This window comes from Notamacropus eugenii, chromosome 2 (genome assembly GCF_028372415.1).
Source record: "Notamacropus eugenii isolate mMacEug1 chromosome 2, mMacEug1.pri_v2, whole genome shotgun sequence".
Lineage (NCBI taxonomy): Eukaryota > Metazoa > Chordata > Mammalia > Diprotodontia > Macropodidae > Notamacropus > Notamacropus eugenii.
In genome coordinates, this window is record NC_092873.1 from 87181219 (window position 1) to 87204410 (window position 23192).

Below are 23192 nucleotides of genomic sequence, written 5' to 3' on the forward strand. Positions count from 1 at the left end.
TAGTTCTTCAACTGTAAAATGAGCTACAGAAGGATATGGCAAAACACTCCAGCATTTCTGACAAAAAACCCTAAATGGGGTCACAGAGAGTTAGACAACAACAAAAATCAAGTGGCCAAAAGTACCCTCTAGAAGCTGCAACCTTCAGGCCACATGTGGCCTTCTAGTTCCTAGGATGTGGCCTTTTGAGTGAATCCAAGTTTTACAGAATAAATTCCTTTATTAAGGTGATTTTTCCTGTGAAGTTTGAATTCAGTCAAAGGGCTGCACTTGAAGACCTAGATGGCTGCATGTTTCCTTAAGGCCACAGGTTCCCCATCCCCGAGCTAGAATGATCACTTTGGCAACTGATTAAAGGATAGATTGGCATGGGGAGTATCCATCAGAAGGTTTTGCAATAGTTCTGGAGATGGTGGGGACCTGAATTAGAGTGGTGTCTATATTAGTGGAGAGAAGAAACTTGGGGAGATGGAAATGACAAGAGTTTTTACCTAATTAGATCTGTGGGGAAAGTGAAAGAGAGGGTGGAAGGATTAAGACAAGATCAGGAGTCTGGATGATTGGGAGGGTTGCAGTGTCTTCAATAGTAATAGGGAAATTTGGAATGTGATGTAAGATGTGTGATGATGAGGAGAAATAACAGGAGATAATGAGTGTTATTTTGGGCACATTGAGTTTGAGATGTCTATGAGACAGGAGGAAGGTTATAGAAGACATGCATTCACTATGGGAATCTTTCATGTCTTGGAGAAGTAATTTTCTTACTTCAGACAATCTGCTGAGAAACTTATGAGCTACGGTTGGAGGGTTGGAAGACCTACAGAACTTCATTGGACAATATGTGGCCCTTCCACAAATTTCCAATTTTGGCTTCTGGATTTGGGATTTGACTCAGAACAGGTCCTCTGACTCCAGTCCATATGATTTCTAAGTATCTTCTTAAGTTTAAATTGGATGAAGAGGATCTAGGTCTAAGAGTCTTCCTTGGCTGTTTGGATGGAGCATTATGAGAGGATGTCCAAATCATAAGAGGTTCAGAGCAGGATCCAGAGGCCAAGCTCAAACTGATCTCTCTCCAGTCTTCAGATGTTTTTTCTCCTATTTTCTTCCAGTTGAGAGGACAACATTACCATCGACCACAAAAGGTACATTGCTCTGCCACTCCTTTACTCCCGTTGTATCCACTTGGGATTCATTTGACAGCAGAAACCTTCTTTCACCTCTTAGGAGATCTAATGTACCAGAATCCTGAGAACCTGTGGAGAAACTTGTGGGCTGGGGCTGAGGAGGGATATGGGGGGTTCATAGAATGTTCTTCCACAATATATCACCCTCCTACCAATTTCCAGTTTGGAGATCTGGAGCTCAATTCCCATAAGAAAGGATGGTTCCTCCACTGTCCTTTCTTGGGCATCCAGGCCTATCCCAGGCCCCTCTACAGTGCAGATGGGGAAGTGTTCCCCAGTTGGAGGATCATCAGGTTGAGGGTGAGCCTCAGATTTCCCTCCTCTCTACTTACTAACCTCAGTGAGCTGTCCTGGAGAGTCTGACAACTTCTTCCATAATCCAGAGCCTTATGATTCTTCTTCTCCAAAGGACCAATCACTAAGGAAGTTTCTACTTCTTTGAACTCTGGCACCTTCTCTCTGCTTGGGATCTTCTGCATCATTTTAGGGGTGCTTTTCCTCGTGGTCCTCATCCTCTTAGGAATTTAAATACACAGAGGGAGAATCCAGAAACAAGGTGGGCAACCTCTGGGGCACTGAATAACATGGGCAAGGGTGTGTGTGAGTGAAGAGAGGTAATGACAGGGATAGGGATTTTGGACAAGGCTAAATAAAGAACTTCAGGACTGGGTGTGACCCATAGGTTTTGCTATAGTTATCAAGCACCAGATAACTCTGACTGCTATTGGCCAAGGAGAATCTAAGCTGTGAGCACAAACCTTGTGTAAATTATGAGATTTCATCCAAGGTCATACAACATGGGCGGGGCAGAACAAGCATCCATATTAGCTCCAGGTAGTGACCTGAGTGTAAACAGAAAGCAGATTGAGGAGGACCCCTAAGAGAAACATATATGAGTTGATGGTCTCAGGCCAAATTTCTGATCCATGGACATTTGTCTCAGCTTTGTCTAGATATAGAGATTCTATTAATGAAGCCGTGTACCAAGAAATTGATTACCACTTGACAGAGGACATGGAGGACCTTCGAAGTAGCCCAGGTTTGTGCATCTTCTGCCCATCCTCTTCCCTTGGACACTCTGGACATGAACCATATGCTTTGGTCACTGTCAGAATCTATGGCATTGGTATCTTCAGAAATCTCTGCCTATACCTGCCTGCTGTAGTCCCTCCCAACCCATAGCATTTTAGTTTCCATTTCCCATTCTCTATATGGGCAGGCAGGTTCACCAGCCCAATTCTGGACTGTAAACTTCATCTCTAGAGGGAAAGTGTCCAGAGCTCTGTGTTCTTTTGATTCTGATGTTCTTTTGTAGGTCTCGATCCCTCTAGTTATGATGCCTAGAAGTTCAGGATGGGGCCGACTCAAAGATGCAATAATTTCATTTCTCTAAAATGACAACCAACTCAATAACAATATTATTGATTAATAATATTATGCCATCCCCTCTAAATCTGGAGTTTTCTTGGTAAGCACAGAATTGGGGCAAAAAGATTTGAATGTCCCTAAAAGTTAATAACATGAAGCTTTAGATGAAATCTCCTTCAATACCCTTAGGACTTTTTCATCCACATGAATTGTATTGATCCTTGTGAGCAGAGCTACTATCTCCCCCTGGCCAGCCCCAGGACCTTCACTCACTAACGAACTTTCAGTTTTGCTTATGTTTTCCCCTACTCTCCAGGAGGAACAACATCCTTCTGTTAGGACATCCCTGTGACATGCTTTAATTTTTAGAACATATAGCTTGTTTTACATTATTAATGTCTTGTCAGTCAAGTTCTTCACCACCCAAATATGGAGACTTCCAGGAAAGAGGCTTGAGTATCTTTCATGTTTAGGAGGACACTTGGTCTCACTCAAAACACTTTGATTAATCATCTCAAATAGTGACTTTTTCATCCTTTTCACTGACGACTGAAAGTGCCCCCAGTTTAAGTTCGGCCTCCCTGGAGTCAGATTACATTATCACATAGTTCTGAAGTCTGTAGATAGATATAACCTGAGGGATGGAGATGGGGGATGAGTTTTCTTTTCCTATTTGCTTCTGTCATCTTCTCCTCCTCAGGGTTTCTACTTGGTGATGTGAGAGAAAAGCTTTCATACTATACAGAGGGAAATAAAGGGAAAAGCCAAATTGCACTTTCTCCAAATATTAGGAAAGGGCAGACCTTAGAAGCAAGGACTAATATTTTCCAAGGAGTTTTCTGACCTGGGTGGCATCAGCTAAAATGCTCCTTTGCTGCCCTTAGATTGTCCCTATCCCAGACATCCCATAGCTCCTTAGGCAACTCGGTATTCTCTAACTCCAAACATGTGCTTGGGGGATAGAGGTTTGGATTGAGACCAGTGAAATGATTCGGCGAAGGGAGAAAGGGAGCCAGGTTTGGTATGATAGGTGACTAGGCTCCTGAAAGGGGTGTGGAGCTGGATTTTATGGGCAGAATGATGCTTAAAGAGGCATCTGAATCTGGAGCATGATTCAGGAAATCAACTTACTCTCTCTGGTGTATTCTGTCTTAGGGTCACTATGACTTATGACAGAGTTGAAAGTTCTGGGCTAAGTGATTTCCTCCTTGAAGCTGGCACCAGTGATAAGCAGTGAGATAATAGAAATTAAGAGAGTAGTGTTTTGAAGCTAAAATAAATGAAAGGAAAAATAACACCAAGAGAGCTGAAATCATTGTCCTGCATGAGGGAACATTTGGTCCATTTCCCACTTTGGTGATTCTTAGTGAAAGGTCAGGTCTCTAACTTGAACCTTAAATTGTCTTCTTCAACTGAATTCAGATCTGAACATCTCCTGATACTCCCTTATATAGTAAAAAGAAAATTAAATTACATGTTTGTTTTCACATGCACAGTCGCCACTCTTCACTTTCACAAAAATTGTGTTGAAAACAAAACTAACATCTATCTTTCAGATATCTCAAGTTGGCCTGATGATCCCCCAGGTGATGGGTATGATGATGTTGAAGAATTACCTGGGCTTGAAATTCCCTCTGTTCCCCAGATGAATGAGGGTGGTATTCTGGGGCCTACGGATGAATCAGACGAGCACAGGGAATCAAAGACAGGTGAGTGGTTCCCAACAGAATTATGGATCTGACAAGTGAAATTCTAGCTGTGAACGGACTTATTTTGAAAGAGGAGGGGGTGACACTGACTGCACATATACATATGTGAAAACACAAACACGTCTATATAAAAATATGCCTATGTATTAAAATGGATACATACATGCATGTGCACATATACACACATGCTTTTATACACTCAATTGTATAAATGTGTTTCTCTCTCTGTGCATACATACATACATATATATGTCAAAAACATTTTGTCAATGCATTAATAATTCTCTATAATGACATTTTTCATATGTACCAGGGACAATTGAACCCACAATGATGTTGCTAAGCAACAAAATGAGCAGGCCCTGGGTTTCTGAAGCTGCCTTCTCCAGGCTCCCATTACCTGTGACCCCAATGCACCCTCACTGTAAAGAAAAACTTTTCCTTAGCCCTTTTTCTTTCCTGGTCACTCCTGTTCTCTCTCCTGTCAATGGTGCATCATGATTGAGAAGAAATTCTTCACCCAGGTCTTGAAGGTGGTTCTTTTCACCCAACTGTACCACCACCAAAGACTTCTTTCTATTGTCTAGAAACAGCTACAAATTCAGCTCCATTTTCTTGCTTCTAGGTCAGCATCCTGAATACTTTGGGGGATCCCCTGATTCCAGGATGGGAGAATATGACCCATCAATGTCCTCTGAGGAACTGGGGTATGATGAAGCTGAGATTGGTGTCCCTCAGATGTCACTTTAAGACCATCAGCTAAAAGCATTTTCTTAATAAATACTTATTGAACTGAATTGGAGTGGAATCAGTTTCCTGTGATACTTGAAATAGTTTTAGGATTCACCTGCCCTCAAACACTGTCCTGAGAGAACAATATTGAAGATTTCCCCTTCACGTGTGATAAACACCTCTCTGCTCTCCTATCCTTGCCCACCAGCGTAGGACCTTTGCCTCTATCAAAAATGCTTCTCCTTCAGGACCTTTAATTCTGAAATTTTCTTCTTTCAAACTTCTTGTTTGCCTCTGTCTTCATTTTTAAACTTTCCTTTACCTGAATCTTTTCCTCTAACCTCTGTTCTCTCTCTTTTTATTCGGTCCTTTATCTACAGCATGATTTCATTTGCCTTGCTACCCTTCATCAATAAAATAATAAGCCTTCTCACCTGTTCAAAAAACTTCTGTGTAAGCAAAAGTACTTTATTAAGAGTCCAGGCATGTACTCTGGACTATAGAGAACACAAATCTTCAGAAAAGAACCTTCTCTGTTGAATTACCAGTCTACATAAGCTAGTCTTTTCCTGTACTCCTCCAGACTTGGAGATCTCATGTTGATTCTTAGCTGGATGGAAGACTTTGAATCATTGATCCTAGTTCCTTCCATTTTTTCCTGCTATCTTCTGTAAGAGCCTCCCTTCATTCGGGGATAAATTCATGGTCCTATTTACATCATAACTCAGATTTTTGCTACAACATTATACATGTGACCTAGCTGGTGAGAGAAATGATAACTAACAAGAATTATGGAGGAGATTCAAACTCCTTTCCTGTCCTATTTGTTTGTTTGAAGGTAAATTGTTCAAGGACATTATTGACCTCTGCCAAAAATGTCAACCACCTAGACCATCTTGTCTAGATGAATTCCTGCTGATGATGTTCTACTCAGGATTAAATAGGAATAAATTCTTTGATTAAGTTATCCAAACCTGGGGGTGACTTGGAAGTAAATGAGATGATCTAAGTCATATCCTCCATCCCTTATTAGAATAGGTCCACCTCTTATTATAATATTCATTCTCTTTCATTAATTATTTACTCATCAAAGTTATGTCAGAAATACCCACTCTTCCAAGGTCTTATTACCATTAAGTGGGTTCCATAAGAATACTTAGAACTGGAGAGTTTAACTGACCCCTTTTATTTTATTTTACTCATTTTTTAATTTTTATTTTATTTTTATTATTTGTTTTTTTCCACAAAATTTTGAATTCCAATTTTTTTCCCCATTTCTCCCCTCCTCCCACCCCAAAACACTGAGCATTCTAATTACACGTATTCACCAATCTGTCCTCCCTTCTAACATCCCTGCCTTCCCTTATCTCTATCTTCCCTTTTGTCCTGTAGGGCAAGATAACTTTCTATACCCCATTACCTGTATTTCTTATATCCTAGGTGTATGCAAGAACAATACCGAACAGTTGTTCCTAAAACTCTGAGATCCAACTTTTCTTCCTGCCTTCCTCCCCACCCATCCCCACTGGGAAAGCAAGCAATTCAATATAGGCCATATCTGTGTAGCTTTGCGTATGACTTCCATAATAGTTATGTTGTGTGAGACTACCTATATTTCCCTCCATCCTATCTTGCCCATTTCTTCTATTCTCTCTTTTGATCCTGTCCCTCCCCAAGAGTGTTGACTTCTAATTGCTCCCTCCTCCCATTGCCCTCCCTTCCATCATTCTCCTCACCCTGCTTATCCACTTCACCCCACTTTCCCGTATCGTAAGATAGGTTGTCATACCAAAATGAGTGTGAATTTTATTCCTTCCTTTAGTCAAATGTGATGAGAGTAAGCTTTTTTTTTCTCTCACCTCCCTCCTTTTTCCCTCCATTGAAAAGTCATTTACTTACCTCTTTTATGAGAGATAATTTGCTCCATTCCATTCCTCCATTTCTCCTCCCAATATATTTCTATCTCACCCCTTAATTTCATTTTTTAAGATATGATCCCCTCCTATTCAACGCACGCTGTGCTCTCTCTCTCTCTCTATCTGTGTGTGTGTGTGTGTGTGTGTGTGTGTGTGTGTAATCCCACCAACTACCCAGAGACTGAAAAAAGTTTTAAGAGTTATAAATATTGTCTTTCCATGTAGGAATGTAAATAGTTCAACTTTAGTAAGTCCCTTATGATTTCTCTTTGTTCTTTACCTTTTCATGATTCTCTTGATTTTTGTATTTGAAAATCAAATTTTCTTTTCAGCTCTGTTTTTTTCATCAAGAATACTTGAAAGTCTTCTATTTCATTGAAAGACCATTTTCTTCCCCTGAAACATTATATTCAGTTTTGCTGGCTAGGTGATTCTTGGTTTTAGTCCTATTTCCTTTGACTTCTGGAATATCATATTCCAAGTCCTTGGATCCCTTAATGTAGAAGCTGCTAGATCTTGTGTTATCCTAATTGTAGTTCCACAACACTTGAACTGTTTCTTTCCAGCTGCTTGCAATATTTTCTCCTTGACCTGGGAACTCTGAAATTTGGCCACAATGTTCCTAGGAGTTTCTGCTTTTGTATCTCTTTCAGGAAGTGATTGGTGGATTCTTTCAATATTTATTTTTGCTTCCTGGTTCTAGAATATCAGGGCAGTTTTCCTTGATCATTTTATGAAAGATGATGTCTAGGCTCTTTTTTTGATCGTGGCTTTCAGGTAGTCCCATAATTTTTAAATTGTCTCTCCTGGATCTCTTTTCCATGTCAGTTGTTTTTCCAATGAGATACTTCACATTATCTTCCATTTTTTCATTCTTTTGGTTTTGTTTTGTGATTTCTTGGTTTCTCATAAAGTCATTAGCCTCCATCTGTTCCATTCTAATTTTGAAAGAACTATTTTCTTCAGTGAACTTTTGAACCTCCTTTTCCATTTGGCTAATTCTGCTTTTGAAAGCATTCTTCTCCTCATTGGCTTTTTGAACCTTTTTTGCCAATTGAGTAAGCATATTTTTCAAGGTGTCATTTTCTTCAGCATTTTTTTGGGTCTCCTTTAGCAAGGGGTTGACCCACTTTTCATGCTTTTCTTGCTTCTCTCTCATTTCTCTTCCCAATTTTTCCTCCACCTCTCTTACTTGATTTTCAAAATCCTTTTTGAGCTCTTCCATGGCTTGAGACCATTGAATATTATTTTGGATGTTTGGGATACAGAGGCCTTGACTTTTATGTCTTTCCCTGATGGTAAGCATTGTTCTTCCTCATCTGAAAGGATGGGAGAAGACATCTGTTTACCAAGAAAGTAACCTTCTATAGTCTTATTTTTTTTCCCTTTTTTGGGCATTTTCCCAACCAGTTACTTGACTTTTGGGTCCTTTGTCAAGAGTAGGGTATACTCTGGGCATCTGTAAGATCTCAGTTCCTCCAAGATGGCACAATCAAGCATGTACACTGGCCTGGGAGTGGGTAGAGATTTTTGTGTCCAGAATTTAGTGGAGTTTCCTCTTCACAACTACCTCACCTCCAGTTCTGCCAAGTCAGCACTGGAGGCTGAGATTCAGAAAAGCTGTGGGGGCAGGGCCACCATTCAGTGTGAGATAAAGATCAACTACCCCAGGGCTTCTACACAGGGCTAAGGTAAGACTCAGCTGCTCAGTGCCCTCAGGGCTTTTACAATCCAATAATGGATGTGGGCTGCTCTAGGGGCTGCTGTGGAAACTGCTGCAGCCTGCCCAATGTGGCCTCTCTGGCAGCTTTCTGAGGCCAGAGCTATGGGAAGGCCCTTCTTCCTTCTCCACCAGCCAAAAAAATTCCTGTAACTGACCTTTGGGGCCTGTTGGTTGAGGGATCTGTGAACTGCCGGTACTGTGACTGGGGATTCTGCCCCGAGGCTTGCTCGTGTCCTCTTCCCAGAGCCGGCCATGTGGCCAAGGCTGGGCTGGGCTGTGCTCTGCTTCTGATGTGACAGACATTTCCTGTTGGCCTTCCAGGTCACCCTGGGCTGGAAATCTCATCTACTCTGTTGTTATGTGACTTCTGCTGCTCTACAATTTAAGAGTCTTTCTTTCCAGGTATTTTATGGGCTGTGGGGGGAGAGCTAGCATATGTGTGTCTTTCTACTCCACCATATTGGCTCCTCCCCTGACCCCTTTTATTGATAATATGCTAGTATTATTAATAAAATGATTAATTACCCAGAAACCATGTCTTTTGAATTTTTTAAATGTCTCACTGGTTAGAACTTAAAATGAAAATATTTCTATGAAGTTAACTTATCCCAGATCCTCCTCTTCTCTGCCCCTCCCAAGCCCTGTCCTATCCACTCTGTCCCAATTTCCATATTGTACTTTATTCATTGCTTTGTGAGATAAGGTTGATTCAAACATTCTCTTTTTTTTTCAATAAGCACATTGAAAGCACCTATTCTATGCATTCATGGATGCAATTCATGCTCTGTTAATAATACAGAAGAATAAATATTATAATGTATAACAAGTCAGTATAACCTGGCACCTATAGCCAGCTATATAGGACTTATGAGGTGCTTTCTTCTAGAGTGAGTTATTGTAGCATATACAATATGTACGTCTAGTAGTTGTTGAGAATAGTCGTTATTGTGCTGGTGAGGAGAGGTCTTGTTTACTCTTCTGTCTGGTCCCACCCTTCCAATCGATAGCACAACTGTTTCCCAGGTTCTTCTTCTTTTTTACTCCCCCTCTTCACTGTCAGCCTTGGCTTTCTCTCTAGTCATTCCTTTTCCTCTGCCCCAGGGAAGCTTTTCTTTCAAAGCCATCAGGGAGAAGACTATAGAAAGGGACACTGGACCAGATTGAAGTGAGCCAGACTTGTACAAAGTCATCAGCCTCACTCCCTTCTCCAGAGTCATCCAAGTCCAGTGGCAAGATAAGAGTCAGGACAAATGACCCAGAATGTATTGGATGACTTTGGTGGTTTTGTTTCTTAAATACCATCCACATACAAGTCAACGCATCCCCCCATGATGTCTTTGGCTTTCTTTGAAACTAAAGACAAACAACTGCTCCTGTAATGAGAAAGTTTTCTTTAAAAGAGAAATGCTATGCTTCCCTCATTGTATCCTCTGGGTTTGTAGAAATTACAGTAAACAAAATTACACATTTTCTGTTGTAGCATATGCTCTGGAGTTCATTTCTCAGCTCCTACTCACATTGGCAGGCCTCAGAGGGCAGATGCTTATTTGTCCTCTCAGGGTTTTAGGCACCTCTGAGGGGCTGTGAGGGTACCACCAGGAATATAATAAGCATTTAATAAATGCTGCCTAATTGTCTAATACTAAAGCTCACTATTCTTTCCCAGTGTGCTTGCACGTCCTCAATGATTCATAGTTGCTATCAGTTAGTTAGTCATACTTGGTCAGTTTATATAAAGGGATATTGCAGGGGTGGGGAGCCTGAGACCTGGAGGTCACATTTGGCTCAAGTGTTTCCCTTTAAGTGAATTCAAACTTCACACAACAAACAGAGACAGAAACAGACAGAGAAAGCAATTTACTTTCCCTTTTTGGTTTTCTTCTTGGTAAAATAGATTAATAAGACTAAATTAAAGGGAATAATTAAATTAAGGACTAAGTAAATGATATATTTGAAACATTTTGTAAGCTTAGCACACTAAATACATGTAAGTAATTTTGATTACTAGACAACTTTAATTGGAGGTGGGCTCCAGGGGTACAGTTCTTCTCTGTTTTATGTTGGAAAAATTGTTAAAGGGTAAGTTGCCCAGAGTTTACTTTACATTATTTAAATTTGCCAAATACTAAGTAGTCTACTGAAGTAGGACAGGACAGTTGAAAAGACTCAGTATACATGGGAGGTTTTAGTGAAAAGAAATCAGATTCCCGTAAAGGGGAAGATTCACACCACTCTAAAGTGAGGGAATGAAGATACTTTCATTTACTGATTTCTCAAAACAAACAAACAAACAAACCCTAGAGCTGGTTGTATTGGAGTTGCTAATGAATCCTTCTTCCTTTTGTGATCTGAGACTCAGCTACTAAGCAAACAGGGTAGAAAATCTAACATTTCCATGGCCTTTGAGCTTTCTTTGATAACTTTCAGCAATTATACACTTGCAAGTCACACATGTATTTGGTAAGTGTGGATTTAGTGACAAATTCAACCAAACCAATTATTTCCATATAAACATTCTCCTGCTGACACTGTCCTGGTTGATTAGTGTTAGAACCAAAGTCTTATGGGTTGTCACAGGCCAGTAGATTGTATTTGCATCTTGTACAACTGAGGATGCATCAAAAGCTTGAGTAAACATTGAAGATTCCTATTGAGTTCAAATCTAGCATGAGACGCTTTGTAGCTGTGGGACCCTGGAAAGTCATTTAACAAATCTGCCTCTATTTCTGCATTTGAGAGTAAGTGATTTGCCCTGTGTCACACAGCTAGTAAGTGTCAAGTGTATGAGACCAGATTTGAACTTAGGTGCTCCTGACTCCAGGATCAATGTTCTATTCACTGCATCACCAAGCTACCCCAGAAAAATGAAGTTCTTATGAGCACCTAATTCACAGAGCATCACCTAAGATAATATTCATAAAGTATTTAGCATCTTGTGGATAGATAATAAATTCTTTCCCATTCTTCTCCTTCATTTTTCTACAACACAAAGAGTCAAAAAGTTGGTATAACTCTCTTTTTCCCAGTTTAGTACTTGGTACACAGTCCACAGTCTTCTTCTCTTATAACTCATCTCCCATGCTTGAGAACTTCACTGTATATGTTGCTTCTCTTTGCATATTTCAAATCTCTGAATCATCAGCCTCCCCACTTTCCATAACCTACTTCTTTCTAACTCAGACAGTTATATATGTATATATTTATATCATATATGATATAGTTACATCAGCATTGCACTTAACTGTACCTCCTTCATAATTTGAAATAACAATGATTTTTACAGCTAAGAATCATTTATTATGAACTTAGTATTAAACATCAATTCAAGTCCCTCTACTCCACTTGCTGTCCAGCATAATCTTACAAAGATTTGATCATGTAAAACAGTTTCATTTCCAGGAATTTGAAGCCCTCTGAAATCTGTCCTTCTTTCATACAATTTCCCTTCCTCTAAGGCTTCCTCTGATGGGGTGACTGGGTACATGTGCTTGGGCCCCAATTCTAAAATCACATTTCTCTTTTAAAATAACAGTTCTGCCTAACCTCAGAACACTATTCCAGGTGGTTTCCTCCAGCTCAAGGACACAGCCTGCCCCAGCAATAATCATTATCTCCCTTTCTGATACAGAAGCCAGTTATACCTATAGAACTTATTAGTTTGAACCAACTATGTACTGAATGAATTGGCTGTACGCTGGGTAGTAATGACATTTACTGCTCACTGAACAATCATATGTATCTTAAACTTAGCTATATGTATACTTCCTTACGTTTATTTTGTCTAACAAGACTTTGAGGAGAGCAGCCTGGGTATTTCTCAATCAGCCCTCACCATATTTCAGGCCTAAAACCACACCTCCAGGTAGCCCTCCGGGCTATTTCCCAATGAACTCTGGGTGAAATATCTGTGCAGTAGATACCAAAACTGCAAGTTCCTTTAAGAACTAACCACTCCTTAATCACTCCCTTATCCCACACTGAATCACCTAATTAGCCTATTTGGCATATGCTTCACTATAGAATATCCTATATAAACTTTACCTGTATCCCTCTAACGTTGCAGGTTCCCTAAGAACTCTGGTCCACTGAAAGGTGCAGTAAATCTTTACCTTGACCTCAACAATGCTTCAATCTGCAAATTCCTTCCAGGAGACCTGCCCCTGGTATTTTGATCTCTGTGCGACTCTCACCCTCCACCCCTCTTCCAGCCGTCATCATATTTTTGGCACCCAACATGAGGCACAGTCTGAGGTCTCAAGCATTCTTCAAGTGAAGGTAACCTTCTCCTCTCTTCCCTTTTCCCTTAAGCTTCCAAAACCCTCTCCCTCTCCTAGCCCTATAGTTGAAGTTCACCTGTTAAATACATAGGAAGTCTTACTGAGGCTAGAGGGGAACCCCTGACAGGCTCTGGCACAAGACCCGCTTGGAGACGAGGGACTCCCTGTGGAGATCTGTGTGGATTTGCTCGCTCTTAGGATGCCTTGAGGCAAGGGTATAAACTGTGGTCACTCTATACCCATCTCTAAGGTTTACAGGCAAAAGGATTCCCCCCCCCCCCCATTTGCTCCTAGGAAACTTGGTCTATAAGGCCATAAACAACCTGTTACCTCACCTCCACCATGGTCTGAAAAGCCAAGCAAAAGGTCTGATTTGTTCAGAGGATTTCTGATAATCTTCTCTGAGTTTTTGGATTCTTCCTTTCATTGTCTATATATGTCCTGTCTGTGTCTTTGTGAATGAAAGTGTGTGTGTGTGTATGTGTGTGTGTGTGCGTTTGTGTGTGTGTGTGTTAATGCAACCAGCTGAAGCTGGACTTTGGAAAGCAGTTATCTCTTTCCCTCCCCCTCTCCCCTCTCTGATTGCAGCAGCACCAGAGGAGTGGATAGATGGGAGACAGAAAGAGAGGAACAAATCTTACACTCTTTAGTTTATAAGATTGCTAAAGGCAGTGTCAGGTCAGAAACAGAAAGAAATAAGGTATGTGCAATTTTAAAGGGGCTTTAGTCAAAACTCACCAGGAGAAAGTAAGAATGTAGGAAGGATAACAGTATGGGTAGAAAGTTTCAGGAAAGCATAAAAGGTTTTGAAATTTATGGAAAGTTGCTGGTAAAATTCTCTCTCTCTACCTTCTAATCCTTGCCAGGTTTTTCAAGGTGGAAAGACAGGAAAGAATTGGGGATATTTCCCCCCTCATATCAGAGAGGCAGACTGACTAGCATTTAATCATTTCATACCTTACCCAAAAGAGAAAAGTTTTTATTTATTGGGAAACAATCAAAAGGCAAATATATTCTGGTCATATTTTTAAGTGAAACGTGTCGCTCCTAATTTGATTTTTAAGATGGGTCAGAATTTGTTATACTATTTGGCACTAGGGCAAATTGGGAAAATGCATAGATCTGAAAAAGAGACATCTCAGAGACAAAGCTTTGAACTCTCCAGTAAAGGGGAGGGGACTAGGCACCACTGGATCTTTTTTCAGACTCTCCCTCACTTTGACTGGCAGATTCATAGCCCTCTCTTTCAAAGAAGTTTTTAAGGAGTGGACACAGAATTGAAGTTTACTTGAGTAAAAGTTAGAACCATTAAGATTCTTATCCCTGTAGTCCTGACTCTGAACACTGAGATAGGGCTGTAGTGAATAGTTAGGAAAGCTAAAAACATTTTAGTAGAGTCTGTTAACTCCTCTCATCCCAGATCAGATCAAGGGAAGAAGGTGCTAAAGAATAGTAGTGAATTTGAGTTATCCTCCTCCACCTGGCAAAAGGAAGGAGGGAGGAAGCATAGCAGCTATATTGAAATACCACTGACAACTGCCCTGGGTCCCTGGGCATCCTGAAGCCCACCCCTCTATGCAAGCAGAGAATCCTCTCCTCTCAAACACCCCAGTCCTTGCTCACATACCACCAGAGCCTGGAGCTTCTGCTCCAACTTCCCCAAAGCTGAGCAATTCCTATCAGGAAGCTCATAGATTCCTCAAGGACCCTCCTCCATATCCACCAAAACTCCCTCCTGCATAACTCCCCGGAAATTTAATTCAGGTTCTGCACTCCACAACCTCCCAGTACTCCCTGGTCCCTAGTCCCTTTCTCCCCTTTCCTAAATCCACAACTCCCCCACAACCAGCCTCTGCAACTGTGGGAAGTATAGGGGATGGGCCAGAGCAGTATAAGATCACAAGCCAACCAGTATCTACATTTCATAAGCCCAATATTCTGTTAATAATTTTTATGGGAGCCAAGATGGCAGAGTAGAAAGGTGCATATACTCTAGTGCTTCCCCCACAGCCCACAAAATACCTATAAAATTACACTCAACAATCTCTAGAGCTGCAGAAACTACAGAACAACAGAGTGAAAGAGGTTTCCAGCCACAGGTAACCCGGAAGGCTGACAGGAAAGATCTATCTCACGGGATGCTGAGCTGAGTGGAGTCCAGCACTGGCTCCGGGTGGTGGCCGAGGTGGCAGCAGCAGCAATGGGCAGCAGGCCACTATAGTGGCCAAGAAAGCATTGTCCAGGCAGCTCAGCTTAAAGCTTCTTGCAGAATTGAGCAGCTGATCTGAACCTCAGCCCTCAGTGGCAGCCCTGCCCCCACCTAAAACCCCTGGGAGAATTGAGCAGCTGATCTGAATCTCAGCCTTGAGTACAGTACTGGGAGAAGGAGGAGCACTAGGACCCTCTTCTTGACAAAGGATTCAGAAATCCAGTAACTGACTTGGATAATGTCCAAAAAAGGGGAAAAAATAAGACCATAGAAGGTTACTTTCTTAGTGAACAGGTGTCTCCTCCCATCTTTTAAGATGAGGAAGAACAAAGCACACTGTGAGAGGAAGTCAAGGATTCTGCCTCCAGTACCTCGAAAAATGAATATGAAATGGGCCCAGGTCATAAAAGACCTTGATAAGCAAATCAGCAGCTGGCTAAAGGAGAGCCAAAAAAATGCTGAGGGAAATAACACCTTTAAAAATAGGCTAACTCAATCAGAAAAAGAAGTCCAAAAAGCCAATGAGGAGAAAAAGGCTTTAAAAAGCAGAATTAGCCAAATGAAAAGAAGGTTCAAAAAATAACTGAACAAAATAGTTCTTTAAAAGAGAGAGTGAATTCAGGGAAGCTAATGACTATGAGATAAACCAAGAAGTTAGAAAACAAAACCAAAAGTTTGAAAAAATAGAAGATAATGTGAAATATCTCATTGGAAAAACAACTGACCTGGAAAATAGATCCAGGAGAGACAATTTAAAAATTATGGGAATATCTGAAAGCCATGATCATAAAAAAGAGCCTAGACATCATCTTTCATGAAATTATCAAGGAAAACTGCCCAGATATTGAGGGCAAAATAAATATGGAAAGAATCCACTGATCATCTCTTGAAAGAGACCCAAAAAGAGAAACTCCTAGGAATATTGTGGACAAATTCCAGAGTTCCCAGGTCAAGGAGAAAATACTGCAAGCAGCTAGAAAGAAATAATTTGAGTATTGTGGAAATGCAATCAGGATAACACAGGATCTGGCAACTTCTACATAAAGAGATCATAAGGCTTGGAATATGATATTGCAGAAGTGAAAGGAGCTGGGATTAAAGCCAAGAATCACCTACCCAGCAAAACGGAGCATAATACTTCAAGGGAATAAATGGCCATTCAGTGATATAGAGGGATTTCAAGCATTCATGATGAAAAACCAGAACTGAATAGAAAATCTGACTTTCAAACACAAGAATCAAGAGAAGCATGAAAAGGTAAACAGGAAATATAAATGATAAAGGACTTTCTAAAGCTGAACTGTTTACATTCCTACATGGAAAGATAATATTTGTAATTCTTGAGACTTTTCTCAGTATTTGCGTAGGTGGAAGGATTACACACACACACACACACACACACACACATGCACGCTTGCACACACACAGAATAGAGGTTGAGTTGAATCAAAAGAGATGATATCTATAAAAAAATTAAATAAAAGGTGAGAGGAAAATACTGGGAGGAGAAAGGGAGAAATGGAATGGGGCAGGCTATCACTCATAAAAGAGATAACAAAAATCTTGTTCAATGGAGGAGAAAAGGGAGGAGGTGAGAGGGAAAAAGTGAAGCTTTCTCTCTTCACATATGGCTTAAGAAGGTAATAACAGGTTCACTAAATTTGATATGAAAATCTGTCTTACACTACAGGATAGTAGGGAAGAAAGGGACAAGTGGGGTGAAGGGGATGATAGTAGGGAAGGCAAATTGGAGAAGCGAATAACTAGAAGTAAACACTTTTGAGAAGGGACAAAGTCAAATGAGAGAATAAAAAAAGGGGGGAGAGGGTATGATGGAGAGCAATATAGTTAGTTTTACACAACATGACTATTATGGAAGTCTTTTGCAAAACAACACATATATAGCTTATACTGAATTGCTTGCCTTCTCAGTGGGGATGGTTAGGGAGGGAGGGAGGGAAGGAGAGAAGTTGGAATTCAAAGTATTAGAAATGAATGTTGATAATTATTATTGCATATAGCTGGGAAATAACAAATACAGGTAATAGGGTATAGAAATTTATCTTTCCCTACAAGACAAGAGAGAAGATGGGGATAAGGGAAGGGTGGGGTGTGATAGAAGGGAGGGTACATTGAGGGAAGGACTAATCAAAATGCAAAGTACTTTGGAGTGGGGGAGGGGCAAGATGGAGAGAAAAATTGAAACTCAAAATTTTGTGGAAATGAATGTCAAAATATAAAAATAAATCAATTAAAATAATTTTTATATGTGATGGTTTGGAAATGAAATTAATGCCATCTAAAGTTTACTGCTTGTGTTACTATTGTATTTCTAAACTGTAGTAAAATTCTCTTATATTGTAAGAATTGAATGACCATTGTGATCTAGAAATGGCATTAGACAAAGCAATTTTTAATATGAATTTTGTTGAAACTAAAAGATGTTCAAAAAATAGTGTAAAACTTTATGTTACTTTATCAGTCCTACTAAAGCTGACTTATAATATTTTATAACGACCATTTAGAAAACCAGGTATTTTCACTTTTTCCTGTTAAAGAGGGTACAACTAAAATAATTTGGCTATCATTTATGAAAGTTGTAAGATTGCTAACTAAGTTATTTGGAGTTACAGTTTTAATGCTGAAACCTAAAATTGTTAATTGATTACTGTGTATAGAAAGGAAGAAATTGAGTGAAAATTTATCCAGATTGGTTCTCCCCATTTAGAACAGTCTTCCTTTATGTTAGCAGGCAGGGATACTAATATCAACCCCCTCCCTGGGGTCCGCGTAGATTCCCCTTATTTTTCAAAATTGCCAAGGCCCCTGGAAACCATCTATGTGGGCAAGATCATCAGCCCTAGTTAAGGAACTTATATATGTTATGTATTTTCTAAACAATGAATATGGCTTGCTCAGAAACTGTAATAGATAGAACGAATATTTAACAACTGGCATTTATATAAAGACAAGTTTTAAATGAGAAGTAATGTTGTTAAATGGAATCTCTTATGCATGCAAGTCCTGGTAAATAGATATTGTTTATTGTAACTTCATGAAAGTGGAAATAACTGTATCTGGCTGTAAGTTGTAAATAGTGAGACTTGCTGTTTAAAGTGAAAGGCATTTTGGACCATAACTATTTTTGTTTTGAGTTTGAATTTGGGTTTAGTTGTCTGCATTAAATCAGTACCTGAGAGAAATGCCACTACTTACTCAGAGGGAATGTGATCCTGTACTGTGGACAGATTTAAGCTTAGATCTGAAAAGGAGAGAGGGGACAATTCTAGCCTCAATCTAGGATGGGATCCTCTTGGCTCAGTTTCTCTATTGTGTTCCTTTAAAAAGGAATGTTTCCCACTTGATTATTCCTAAGTTTGGCTATGAAACAGATGCTACATGATTGGAGAATTTCACTCTTATCTGAATTCAGAAAGTCAAGCATGTTTTATCCTGTCATATTTGGTATGCCGCATGTCCCTGCTTTTTTCCTTCTATAGTAAGTTTCGATGATCAATAACAAGTAGTCAGTATAATGTGTGAGCCATTTTGTGTAATCTTACTGGGAAATTAATTTGTTTTTTATCTAGAATTAGAACATGCGCAGAAATTTATGTAAACTACTTAAGACTCACCTTAAGATGTTCCCATTGTTTAAAAGGATTTTAAAAGTGGTAATCTTTTCCTGTGATCATTCTCTTACTGTCACAAATGTGTGATTCCATTACAATACCTTTTTACTAAAGTATTTTGTTATATTTAAGCAATTCTGCAATAACTAAGATTTTAGTTTGTTATAGTACTTTGGGAATCCAAGTTCCTTCAGGTCATTTTTATACCAACTAAGATTTAATGAATTTCAATTTTAAAGGTATATTTTTGCTTTAAGGTGAAAAGAGAGCTATTATTTCAAAAGTTTTTCAACTAATTTCTCTATAATTATTCAGTGACTTTTTTAACATCAGGATAAATTTTAAACTGTTTTTAAAGAAAATGAAATATTTTTAAGGGGCGGAGTGAGAGCAACGACTCACCTAAGCTCTTGGACAAACTCCTTCAGATAACTCTGAAAGGAGAATTTGACTATATTTTGGAGGTGTGGAATACAGTGAGAGACAGACTGTGGTGTATTTGGAGCCCAGGACAGACTATAAGGTCCACAGGAAGGATCTGTTCCACGGGGATGAGCCCACGGGGCACATCACAGCACGTCCAGGACAGCGGCGTGGAAGGGTCCTGGGAAACCTGAGAGGAGCAGGCAGAACTGTCAGAGAGGCAGCTGAGGGTGGGAAACCAGCAGAGCTGAAGGAGTGGTGGCCACTGAGTGTGAGATATCAGTGCAGCATCTCCTGAGACTTTCAGCCTGCAGATTAAACATCAGTAAGTCACCTACTTGAACTTTTGGGAGCCAGGATGGTGGAGTGATCAGCAAATGCTCTCTCTTTCCCCCTTGATAACCTTGAAAGAACCATAAGATATTTCCCCAGAAAAATCCTGGATCAGCAGAAACAGCAGAGGTGGCAAATAGTCTCATAACACTTGAGGCTAGGAAAATAGCTAAGGGGGATTCCTCCTACTGTGGTGGAAGCAAACCAGAAAAACAGAGGACCCAGGGCAGAGGAAAAACACATTAGGACCTAGGCAAGCCTCACCACCAGGAGAGGAGCCCCAAGAGGGGTGGGAACTTGCACCAGGATCTAGGCATGCCTCAGTACTCCTGGGGAAATGGGAAGACAATAGGGCAGCTGGGATCACCATCCTCTGAGCTTGCCTTTACCTCAGTTCAGCTGAAGAGATCTCCTGTGACCAGACCACCACTCCCTCACACTTAACAAGCTAACCCCAGGGCTTATCAGGCAAATATAAAACAAAAACCTGCTCTTAGCTTTTTCACACAAGTTAGTTCAACACCAAGTTCTACAGCTTCTAACTGAAAGAATCAGAAGCCACAACACACGATCACCATTATGAATAAAAGAAAGCAAAGTAAGTGTGAAAAAACCATAGAGTCTTAAACACAAATACCAAAGAGGTCAGTACTGAGACTGTACTTCCATCTGAAACTTCAGAAGGGACTATAAACTGCTCACATGCACAAACAACTCTCCTGGAACAGCTGAAGAAGGAAATAGAAGAAAAACTGGCCAAGGATTTTAAAATTATAAAAAAAGAATTCACTGATGAGAACATCTCTTTGAAAAGGAAAATTGAACAAATGGAAAAGGAAGTACAAAAATTAACTGGAGTAAATAACTCCCTAAAAGGAACAGTTGGTCAAATGGAAAAGGAGATGCAAAAGTTAACTGAAGAAAACAATTTGATAAAGATTAGAATTGGGCAAGTAGAAACTAATGACTCAATGAGACAGCAGGAATCAGTCAAGCAAAATCTAAAGAATGAAAAGATAGAAGAAAAAGTAAAATATCTAATTGGAGAAACAACTGACCTGGAAAATAGATCCAGGAGAGAAAATTTAAGAATTATTGGCCTACCAGAAAGCCATGATGAAAAAGAGTCTGGACAATATCTTCCAGCAAATCATCATGGAAAACTGCGCAGAAGTGCTAGATCCAGAGGACAAAATAGTCATCAAAAGAATCCACCATTCACCACCCGAAAGGGATCCCACACTCAAAAAGAAATATAGTTGTCAAATTCCAGAACTGTCAAGTGAAAGAGAAAATACTACAGGCATCCAGAAATAAACAATTCAAATATCGAGGGGCTACAGTCAGGATCACATGGGACCTTGCACCTTCTGCATTAAAAGATCGAAGGAATTGAAATCCAATACTCTGTAAGGCAAAGGAGTTGGGACTATAACCAAGGATCAACTACCGAGCAAAGTTCAGCCTAACATTTCAGGCAAAGAGATGGTCATTCAACAAAGTAAGGGATTTCCAGATCTTCCTGACAAAAACGCCAGAACTTAATAGACAATTCGATCTTCAAATGCAGGTCTCAAGAGAAGCATAAAAAGGTAAACAGGGAGGGAATAAAAACAAAAAACAAAAAACTTGTTACTTCATTTGGGCAAACTGTTTACCTCCCTATAAAGGAAGATGATTACCTGTTAATCTTGAGAACTGTGCATCTATTATGAAATATAAAAGGGGTATATATAGAGGCAAAGGGTATAAAGTAAATGATGTCATGTTAAAAATATGATTTAAGTATGCGAAGGGATTGTAACAGGAGGTGTGAAGAGGAGGAAGCAAAAAATGGTAAATTACATCACAGGAAGAAGTACAAAATTATAGTAGAGGAAAAGAAGGGAGGGAGATGAGCATTGTTTGAGAGGTACTCTCAGCTAATTTGTTTCAAGGAGGGAACAATAAATTTAAGTAGATAATTCTAACTAGCTCTATAGGCAGTAGGAGGGGAAGGGGGAAGTAAGGGGAGAGAAGCTAAAAGGAAAGGAAGAAGCAGTAAGGGTAAAGGGGAGTAAAAGGGAGGGGGGCTAAAAGAAGGAAGGTAAGGCTGCAGGAGGAGGGAGTGAAAAGTGAATAGTATTGAGGAGGGGAAGGGAGATGGGAGAGCTAAAAGCAGAAACAGTGGGAAAGAGGATGGAAGGAAATACACAGATTGTAATCATAACTGTGAATGTGAATGGAATGAACTCTCCCATAAAACAGAGAGAGCAGAATGGATTAAAAGCCATAATCCAACAATATGTTGTTCACAAGAAACACATTTGAAACGGGGGGATACACCCAGGATAAAGGTGAAAGGTTGGAGCAGAATATATTGTGCTTCAGCTGATGTAAGCAAAGCAGGAGCAGCAATCCCAATCTCAGACAAAGCAAAAGCAGACATAGATCTAACCAAAAGAGATAAGGATGGAAACTATATCCTACTAAAAGGAACCATAGACAATGAAGCAATATCATTACTAAACATGTATGCTCCAAGTGGTATAGTATCCAAATTCTCAGAGGAGAGGTTGGGGGAGTTGAAGGAAGAAATTGACAGCAAAACTGTACTAGTGGGGGACCTCAACCTCCCCCTCTCTGAACTTGATAAATCTAACCTTAAAATAAACAAGGAGATTAAGGAGGTAAATAAAACTCTGGCTAAGGTAGATCTCTGGAGAAAATTGAACAGGAATAGAAGGAAATATACCTTTTTCTCAAGGGCACATGGCACATTTACAAAAATTGACCATGTACTAGGACATAAAAACCTCACAATTCAGTGCAGAAAGGCAGAGATAATCAATGCATCCTTCTCAGATCATAATGCAATAAAAAGTATATGTAATAAAAGGCCATGGAAAGATAAACCAAAAATCAATTGGAAACTAAATAATCTAATCCTAAAGAAAGACTGGGTTAAAGAAGAAATCATAGAAACAACAACTTCATTCAAGAGAGTGACAATAATGAGACAACCTACCAAATCTTATGGGATAATGCAAAAACAGTTCTTAGGGGAAGTTTTATATCTTTGAATGCCTACATAAATAAAATAGAGAAAGAGGAGAACAATGACTTGGGCATGCAGCTGGAAAAGCTAGAAAAAGAACAAATTGAAAATCCCCAAGTAAATACCAAATTAGAAATACTGAAAACCAAAGGAGAGATTAATAAAACTGAAATTAAGAAAACTATTGAATTAATAAATAAGACCAATAGTTGGTTTTATGAAAAAAAAAAAAACAAAATTGATAAACCTTTGGTCAATTTGGTTAAAAAATAAAGAAGAAAATCATATTACTAATATTAAAAATGAAAGACCTGAACTCACCTTCAGTGAGGAGGAAATTAAAACAATAATTAGAAATTACTTTGCCCAACTTTATGTCTGCAAATTAGATAATCTAGACAAGATGGATGACTATTTCAAAAAATACAAATTACCCAGGTTAACAGAAGAGGAAATAGAATACTTAAACAACCCCACCACAGAAAAAAAATTGAAGAAGCCATCAATGAACTCCCTAGGAAAAAATCTCCAGGGCCAGATGGATTTATGAGTGAGTCCTATCAAACATTTAAAGAACAGTTAATTCCAATACTATACAGACCATTTTTGAAAATTTGGGAAGAAGGAGTCCTTCCAAATTCTTTCT

General features: G+C 39.6%; 1 protein-coding gene across 1 annotated transcript; it reads left to right on the forward strand.

Annotated features, from left to right (window-relative positions):
• The first annotated feature begins 1806 nt into the window (after positions 1-1806).
• On the forward strand, positions 1807-5061 carry LOC140525884 (antigen WC1.1-like). The gene is made up of 3 exons (XM_072641653.1): positions 1807-2226; positions 4112-4264; positions 4890-5061. Exons 1-3 carry the CDS (start codon positions 2088-2090, stop codon positions 5012-5014), a joined length of 417 nt encoding a protein of 138 aa, XP_072497754.1. The 5' UTR covers positions 1807-2087; the 3' UTR covers positions 5015-5061.
• Positions 5062-23192: the final 18131 nt, after the last annotated feature.